The sequence below is a fragment of the Meles meles genome, chromosome 4, assembly GCF_922984935.1.
Source record: "Meles meles chromosome 4, mMelMel3.1 paternal haplotype, whole genome shotgun sequence".
In the NCBI taxonomy this organism is placed as follows: Eukaryota; Metazoa; Chordata; class Mammalia; order Carnivora; family Mustelidae; genus Meles; species Meles meles.
The window spans coordinates 85,006,804-85,016,789 of NC_060069.1; the positions used below are offsets into that span (position 1 = coordinate 85,006,804).

Genomic DNA, 9,986 nt, shown 5'->3' on the forward strand with positions numbered 1-9,986 from the left:
GAAACCGGCAGCCTATCTGACAGGAGAAAGCAAAGGACAAGTTCAGGGTGAACTGAGCCACTGGAAACTGAAGGGGAAGGATCCTGGAGAAGAGAGAGTTAGGGAAAGGGAACTGCACATCTTGCATTCCAGCTTGACTCAAGTCTCTAGGTAACCTCTGAACTGTGGATATGCTGAATAGATTCAAGCAGCTCAGTTAAGGCTAAAATAGTGGAACTGCAGAGTCTGGAATTTGGGTTCAGCCATGAAACAAAATATTTGTAGTCTTCAATGGAACATAAGAGAATTCAGAGACTCTGTATTACTCAAGTGTCCAGAATACAATCCAAATTTATTAGTATGATAAAAGGCAATCAATGAAGATCAATTTTGATAAGACCCAAGTTTGGATCTAGCAGACACAGACTTTCAGCATCAATTAAAAGTACGTTCAAAGGTATAGAAGAAAATATAAGGAATAAGGCAATGGCGTCTGGACACGTTTGTGTTTACACACTCCATTCTTTGTATAAAATAGCAGTCCTTATAAAAGCAGTGATGACAGAAAGTAACTCAGTTATGCACACCAAAAAGGAGCATTGAATTCAAATTTAGTTTGTAGGACATTCATTCATAATCAACAACCATTTAAAATGTACCTTGCTGGGTGCTAGAAGGGCAATAAAAAATTAGATGTGGTTCTTCGATTTACAGACCTTAGAGTTGACTTGAACCTAAACAACTGTATAATAAGGCCCCAAATCATGCATTTCATTAAAACGTACTTAAAAGCAGTCTGAAATCCCAGAGGCAGATAGATTTATTCCAATTAGTGGAGAAGATTCAAGGAAGGCTTTAAGAAGGAGTGACAAATGACATGGACCTTAAAAGATGCTTAGAATTTTTATATGGGGCATGATGGGACAGGAGTGAGCATCCAGCTGTACACAGTGAGGGAAGGTCTGCAAAGAATGCCTTTGGTGGAAGGGCTTAGTTTGTGACAATGGCAGTGGGAGATAAACATATGATAATATAGGTGGGCCCAGTCTGCAAAACCCTGGCTGGGCCAGATGGTTACATGTGATTCTAAAAACAATGAGGAACCAATGAAAAAGACAAGATACAAAACCCCAACATCATTTCCTTTGAAAACTACAAATCCAAGAGGGATTTCCATTATTTATTGTTTATGATCTTCACAATCACCTAGTACAAAAAATAAATGGAATGGGTCTTGCTTGCAATTTTATTGTAAGTCTCTTTAGTCTATTGAGGATTAAGTTACAGGATGATAGATTTGAGCAAGAAAAGGATTAGAAACATGCTATGAAATTACTTAACAGTTTGGTTACAAGATACATCAGACAGTTTATGGTTTCATAAAATATTCCACTGTATTACTTAAAAGAGTCCACTACTCCTTTGGGTAGGGGTGGGGCAAATTGTACTCCATCTTTAGAAATTAAAATCCATGCATAAAATCCAAATTATGATTAAATTATATGTTTCTAATTTTGCAGAAAAAAGCAAATACTTCTTACCTAAGGTCCTTTTGTGGCTTTTTCTGATGAAGAAATTTAGGAGATTCTGTTTCACAGTTAGGAAAGCATATTGAAATTTTTAAAATATTGACAATAAAGGCAAGGCATGAAAAATATCTTGAAACCTAATTATAAGTAAGAAAAGAAACCCTTTGTGAGTAATATGTTTTTCTTTTCTTTTCTTTTTCTTTTTTTTTTTTACAGATTTTATTTATTTATTTGACAGAGATCACAAGTAGGCAGGGAGGCAGGCAGAGAGAGAAAAGGTAGGAAGCAAGGCTCCCCGCTGAGCAGAAAGCCCGATGCGGGGCTCTATCCCAGGACCCTGGGATCATGACCGGAGTCAAAGGCTGAGGCTTTAACCCACTGAGCCACCCAGGCACCCCGAATAATATGTTTTTCTAATATCTCAGTAGCTTCAGGTATGGAAGCACTAACTGGGGGTATTTTGGGTTTTTGTAATGTCAGAATATAACAGCACAAAAGTATCTCAGAACAGGAAGGACAATAGAGTTTTCTTTCTTTGTACTCATAATGCTTACTGTATCCTTCGTGTTATAGCTAATGACTATAAGAAAAAGAGCATAGATATATGGCTTTTGACACATTTTGTTGCTTAAAGCGAATTATTATGTGGTATTTATTTGACTTTAAAAAGCTAAGGTAGCATCCATTTATTTATTTTCCTTTTAAATTTATTTTGTGGCATGAAGTGGTGTCTGGTTAATCTATATTGATAAGCACATAAATATTCCATATATTCTACAATTTCATAAAGTGCATTTTGTTTAGAATACTTCCTTCAATGGCCTTATGTAATGTTCTGTGAAAACAAGGCTCACACCAGACAAAAGTCACTATCTTTGGAGATAAAGTTGTCCAAAAGCATTCACCTTTGTTTTTTGTTTGTTTGTTTGTTTTGTCTTACCTTGAGTTTTCTGATAGGCACTTTGTGTTCTATAATTCAGATTTTTCTAACTCTCCCGTGGTCTCTCTTCTAGCAATCATCTACCTAAATTCCCTGAGAGACAAGCTGAAACCTGTCTCTCTCTCTCTGTCTCCTTAGGTTCCATTTAATATAATTCATTGCACTAAAAACCATACAACAAAATAGGACTTATAGTTACAACTTGACCCCTACTCATGGGCAATATAAATAAATGTCATATAGGCATCATTGAACTCAACACCTTGCTTTCTTGCTTATTGCTATGGTTTACTTTAAATTTTGTTCAAGAGCACAATTCCTAACAACAGTCTTTAAGGGTGTATGCCTAATCTGTTACTCAGTTTTCACATTAAATTGTAAGACCAAATAAATAAGAATAACATAGAGAATGTTGCCAATACATTTTTTTTTACAATCTGACCAGTGATTAAATACAGACTATTTGAAGCTTTATCTATCTGTTATTTCTTTTACACTGATTGAGAAAGTCTTGTAACACCTAAGATTTTGGACTTCTGTGCTCAAACATTAGACAATGCCAGTCCAGCTCCTTTCAGTTCTTGGGTGAAGAAACCAATAAATACTTCCAATTTTTCTCTTCTCATATACTCCAGATGCAGTATGTCTTTAAAACAGTGTCAGGTCTGTCTCTGTCCAATTTACATCTGTGAGTCAAATCAAACTGGAATTGGCTTGCAGCTGCACATATAAAATAATCTGTTACACAAGCATCTCACTTTTCCCTGCATGGAAACATCAGTCCAGGACCTCACCTTCTAATGGATAAGGGATTTGAATTGGTGCCTCAGTTTACTCATCAGCATCTCCCTGAAGTGATCTCCCATAAGGAAATAGAAGACAGGGTTGATGGTACTGTTCAGAAAGGCCAAAGGCCGAGTCACAATGTAGAAGGAGTTGATGGCCACCCGAGCGCAGCGGTACTCCTTCCACTTTTCCAGGCGTGAAGCAATCCTCACGTTCCGCAGGATGTGGTAGGGAGTAAAAAGCACAGAGAAGATCACAACTGCCATGATGACTAAGGTGAGAGGCTTTTCAAGGGGCAAAGCAGTGGCAAGCTGCCTGCTCCTCTGCTTTAGGAAAAGAGCAATTTTGAAATAAAAGAAGCACATCACCAAAAGAGGAATGAGGAATCCCAAGAAGGTTAGGCACAGGCTATAGATGAGGCTGTTTTGGGGGTCCCCAGAACTTGCATAATCAATACAGTAGGTGTCATTGGCAGCTATATTAGGATTTATAAGAGGAAGTATGGGCAGTAGCTCTAAGGTTACTAAAACCCAAATAGCCAAAGAGATTAAAACAGCGAACTCCTTCTTTTGTAGAAAGTGTTCCCGGAAAGGATACTTCATGAGCAGGTATCGATCAATGCTGATAAAAGTGAGAAAAAGAATGCTGGTGTACAGATTGGCATGAAGCACATATCGGTTGCTTATACACAACAGGCCCCCATATTCCCACTTTCCACTGGAATAACTTCTAATCAGCATGGGAAGCGTGCACAAAAAAGCCAAGTCCGAGATAGAGAGGTTGAAGAGATAAATGTTACTGCATTTCCAGTTCTTCAGACAGAAGAGGTAGCCAAAAACAACAATGCAGTTCCCAAGGACTCCCACAACAAACTCGATCCCATAAAAAATGGAAAGGTAATACTTTTCCAGGATAGCCTCTGCCACCAGCCAATTTGGGCAAGTTGTGTTCCACGCCTAAAGAGGAAAGAGAAAAGAGAAGGTTAGAACACTAGACTACGACTAGAGATAAAACCACACAGAACATAATAATAATTAAAAAAAAACCACAACTTGAACTATGAAAGCTTGATTATATTAGGAAGGAGTGCATATAGATACATATTCATATACAGATATATCACCAATATAATTATTTTAACAAATATTAATCAGAATACCTTTGAACTATATACTAGGCACTGGGGCCAAGAGCATTGAATCAAAGTTCCTAATCTCAAACAATTTGTACTCTCTTGGCTAGAGCGAGGAAACAAATAAATGCATGTCACCTAGTGGTAAAAAATGTCCCAGACATAAAGGAAAGCACGTGCAAAGGCCTGGAGGTGGAAACACAGAGAGAGGACTTGACAAATAGTAAAGAGGCTGAGAAATGGTATAATGAGATAAGTGGAGCATCTAATTCTTATTTCTGTTCCCAGCTGTTCGACCACAGCTGTTCAGCCATCTGCTGAGTTAGATTTAATCGAACCAGAACCTAGGAGAGGACACAGGGATTCTTATAACTCCAGTCTTGCTATTTTAATTGATTTTATTTTGTTTCCATATTGTCAAAGAATTATGGCTATTTTACTAAATTTGGATATAATTATAGTTTTAAAACATGATTTTTTAAAATTTAAAATATGAGGCTTAAAATCTTAGTAATGATAAGAGTCACCACAATATGCTGAAAGCTCACAGTATACCTAAGCAACATCCTTGAAGTCTGCTGTGGCTTATCTCCAGTAACAAGTAAGCTATCAAGTCTTGTTGCCTGTAGTGTTTGGCTATTTCTCAAGTCTATCACCTCCATCACCATTCTAGTCCAGGCCACCATGATCTCTTAGGCTGTATTGGATCTTTTATGGTCTCCTCACATCTTCTCTGGCTCCCTTTCAATCTACCTTCAACCTGAGAGCCAGACAATCTTGAAAACTACAACCAAAATTAGGATCATATTAACTCTCCTCAGCCAAAACACTCCAATGAGCTTCCACTGTCTAGGTAATAAAGTCCTAATCCTTAATGAGGATTTAAGTCATGCATGATTTGGTTCCCATAGGCCACTTCAGCCTCACCTAGCATGACTCTCCTCCTTACTCTCCTTCTTCCTATTCTTTGAATGCACAGGGTACTTTCCCAATGCTCAGTTCACCGAATCCCTTCTCACTGACCTTTTCCCCTCTGACCCTTGCCCTATCACGTACACTGCCCTTATATCCGCAGTCCTTTCAGACTTCAATTTGAGTGTGGTTTTCCCAAGACAGATTCTCTGACCCACCAGTCTAAGTTCAGTTCTCCCATTTTGTGTTCTCATCATAAACTATGTTTCTTTGAGTTTCTGGCAACTTTATCTTACTCATGTTTATCTTCTACATCTGGCATAGTGACTGCCAGATAAGGGATGGTCTATAAATGCTTCCTGCATGGAGATGGAGATAAACATTTGACTGTTTGGAAAACATTTTTTATAAATATTTCCTCTAAGGTCAGATAAGACCATTGCTCTATTTCACTATAAATCTGACATTGCTCATAACATGACTAATATTCAAAATAGGCAATTGTAGTAATTAGGTAGCTTTGTTTAGACATACATTTGTCAAAGAGAAAACTTCATATATATTTTCAGGATCAGTTTTTCGAAGGCAAAGTGTTAACCCACTGAACCACCCAGGTGCCCCGGTATTGAGTTTTTTCACTAGGAATGGAACAACACATAATTTTTAATATGCCCTTTTTCCTTTCAGTTTACTGGATTTTCTATTTGTTTCCCCAAATCACCATGTATTTGATATTATTGAGATTTCTAGAAATATAACAAAAAAATTAATGGTTTTGTTAAATAGGTTTTGTTTTATAGATTAGTGGTAATATTTCACAACTATTTTTAACTTTCTTCCCCACTGCTTTCAATTCCAAGACTTCTGGAAGCACTCTCCTCCTTGCCTTCTATGATATGGCAATCTCCTTACAGTCCTCCTTCCTCTCTTTGTAGACTATTTCCCCAAGCCTTAAATTGCCCAGAGCTCAGATCTGGACAACTTCAGTATTTGGGGACTGCTCAAAATGCAGGTGCGCACACTCAGTGGAACATTAAGACAATGGAAAGTTTCCTTAAAACTCACTTGTTTCGTTTTGAATTTCCTCTTTTTCTAGTCCTCTCTCTTATTTTTCTGGTGATGCAGTTCTTAAATGCTCTGACTGATGTCAGTAGCTTCTATGGAGTTGGAAGTTTTGACTGCCACGGCAGGAAAAGAGAGCCATGAAGACATGCGTAACTCCATCTGCCAAGTTCCCAGTAACTCCCACTTGGGCAAGTCAAGGGCCATGCTGAAGCCGTGCAGAAGTCTTCTGCTTCGAGCTACCCACTGGGAATGGAAATTCAGGGAAGTAGTAGAAGCAGAGAATACCAGAACTGGAATAAGGGAGAAGAATGACTAGTCACCTTTGTCCTGCTTCTCAGGTTGCTTTATCCTTTTTTTTTTTTTTTAAAAACTTTTAAAAATGCATGTTATTCTGTAACACTCACTAAGAAGATACAGGTAGGCAAAAAGAAGAAATGAAAATTGTCTGTAAACCAACTACTTCTAATATTTGGATACAATCTTATAATTTACCATTTATTTGAATTCCTTTTTTACAAAAATGAGATTATGCTCTTTATGATATTTTGCAATCCGCTTTTTGACATGTTTATTTTATTCTTAAAATAATTTTCTTAAATCCTTAATGTTAATAAACTGTGGTTGTAAATGTCAGGCTGTCTTATATTTGTTGGCCAATTTCAACGTCCCATAATTTTCTGGGTATTGGAGTTCAAATTAGATGATGTTTGTAGTTGAGGGTGTTTTTAGTGTGGCCATTACAACTCTACAAATTGATGAAGTAAGCTCATCCTTTAAGGGAATTCTTCAATTGAAGAGAAATTCTTCATGAAAAATTAATACTCTCTCTTCTACTTTTTAGTGGTTGTATTTTTAATTTTTAGGAAACAGAGATCATGATAAATAGGTTATAGCTATATTGGATGAATTATTTTTTATTTTAATTATTTTTAATTTTTTAACTTAATTTTAATTTTAATTTTTTAATTTCAATTTTTTTAGTTATCAGTAATTAAAATGAAATCTTTAATTATATATCCAAACATATATCTAAACCTGTTAGAATTATTAAATTATAAGCAATATTCAATTTACTCACATAAGCAGATCAGTAGGATGCATTTTTAATTTAGAATGTTTCTTTCACTGTAGGTCTAGTCAGCCTTTTAAAAATGTAGTTTTGAAGCTTAAGTTTAAAAATATATTTTGGTAGCTCATTAGCTTTTAAATTATTTTTTCTTATAATTATCACAATTAAACAAAGATCATTTGTGCATTGTAACCCTTGACTGATTCTTTAAAGCAAATTTTCATGACAATATGAGTATTTTTTTAGCTAATTGCTATTTTCAATAATAAACTATTTGAATGAAGAAATATATGTTCATACTGAAAAGGTACAATCATTTGATTTTGATAAACCAAAATTTACATCATAAGTCAAGGTATTAAAAAGTGATAGTTATCAAACTATATGTTTATGAATTTTTTAAAAAATTCACCAATTATAAAAAGTTCTGGAAGGTACACTAGCAATAGTTTTTGTAATTTCCCAATTTTCCTTAGTGAATTATACTCTTGAACAACTGTAATTTTTACAAACATAATTGTAATTCTTATAAAGATAAATACTAAACTTAACTTTTAGAATACCTTGAGATTCTCTCTCATGTATTTTTTTCTAAACATGAAATATTATATATAGATTGTTTTGTATGATTTAAGAACTTTAAATTTTTTCTGTAAGTAGCTATATTTAAGTAAACCTGATTACTCTTTTTGTTGAAATATGTTACCAATATATTGCCACATTTAGGAAATGTGATAAACCTCTTTAAGTAAAATAAATTTAGTATTTGGCAATTTAAAAAGATATTACATTTAGTAAAAAATAAATGTAGAAGAAAAATTATGACTTCCTTTTAGTTTCTTTCATTGTTCTACATGTTATGAATGACAGTTCAACAGTTCATTTGCCCATTACTTAAAACCTTAACTGCTCACAGGCCACTTTTAAAAGAAACCCCTAACGGGAAGCCCGACATTACTTTGTATACCTAGGTGACATGAGTTCCATTATAACTTACCATTCCGTTGAAAGGCCCTGATCCCTTGACAGAAATTCTTTGCTAGCAACTTGATACGGCTTCCAACCCAGTGCTGTGCCACTGACATAATGACGTCTAATTTGCATATCATGCAGACAAGATTAATAATTCAAAAGTCCAAGAATAATTTATTCAGTGAAACTTCCAAGTACAGTTCAACGGGAACTTCCTGTGAGGTCAACACACAAACAAATTACACATTTCCCAAATAGAGTTTGTAAAGACTACTGTTGAAATCCTTTCATTCACTGTCAAAGCAACAGAGTAGCATTTGTTATTTTCATGTTGATTTGCGTATTTAAAGTTAGTGTAGTTTATATTGGATATACAATTGCTTCTGCTTTTTTCTGCTTTTGCTTTATTTTTCAAGTTGACAATTTTTAGTGAATTCTACACTGGGCATATAACTAAGCAGCTGTTATCAACAATTTTGAGGGAGCTTTAAAACTGAAATTTGGAAAGCAAATCTGGATATATGCTCTGTCGGAGTTCCAGCAAAAGGGACACTAGAGCTTCAGGTATTTCCTGTTTTGTTTTCTGTGGTTAAAATCAAGAAACACATCAAAAAGACACATCAGATGGAGAGGGATTAGGGAGAGAGGTTGTGTCTGAACAAGATAACCTCAGTACATGGCAATTCATTACATCCCAATCAATGTTTGACAGAGTGCCTGAAAGCCCGTCACCACGATTTCAGACAGGAAGCACACCTGCCTTTTTCTGAGGATTATACTAGATTTATATTCAAGTAAACACTCAGGTCAGTTTGATTTGAAGCATCAGGTTTATGCTGAGAAAGTCCCTTGTTGGGCAGACAGTAGTCATTTCATCTGAAAGCAGTTAAGTTGAATGTTGAGTTACCAGCGACAGGCAGAAGCTCCAAGAGAAACTCTACTATTACAGCCAGTTCTTCTAGTCAAGCATTTCCCCTTCTCCAATATATGAGAGCCCAATACTTAGAAACTTGAAAAAATATATTTATATATGTAGATATATATGACATACTTAAGAGTATATACATACATGAAATATAAATGTATTTATATGTGAAATACATATGTATTTATATCAAACAATGTCTATCATTTGCTGGGCTCTTACAACGTTCTAGGTATTACACTAAGCACCTTTATATACTGAATGCTTACAAAAACTTTCCGAGATTGTTATTATTTTTTCTAATTTTCCATTTTATGGATTAAAAAACAGAGGCTCAGAGGGCGCCTGGAGGGTTCAGTGGGTTAAGCCTCTGCCTTTGGCTCAGGTCATGATCCCAGGGTGCTGGGATCGAGCCCCGAGTCGTGCTCTCTGCTCAGCGGGGAGCCTGCTTCCCTTCTTCTCTCTCCGCCTGCCTCTCTGCCTACTTGTGATCTCTGTCTGTCAAATAAATAAAATCTTTAAAAAAAAAAAAGTACCATAAAAAACAGAGGCTCAGAGAGGTTAATTAACTTTTCCAAGATCACGGAATCTGTAAGGAGAGGGACCTGAGTCTAAAGCTATATATTTTGATTCTAAAAACAACTGCTCTGATTCTTGATTACCTACAAAATTAAAAG

The 9,986-nt window shown here is 35.7% G+C and overlaps 1 protein-coding gene across 1 annotated transcript; it reads right to left on the bottom strand.

Moving 5' to 3' along the window:
- Positions 1-312: 312 nt before the first annotated feature.
- SUCNR1 (succinate receptor 1) lies at positions 313-8,480 on the bottom strand. The gene is made up of 2 exons (XM_046001391.1): positions 8,410-8,480; positions 313-4,190 (listed from the first exon to the last, which is right to left on the bottom strand). The coding sequence occupies exons 1-2, from the start codon at positions 8,410-8,412 to the stop codon at positions 3,246-3,248; spliced, it is 948 nt and encodes a 315-aa protein (XP_045857347.1). The 5' UTR covers positions 8,413-8,480; the 3' UTR covers positions 313-3,245.
- Between the last annotated feature and the right edge of the window lie 1,506 nt (positions 8,481-9,986).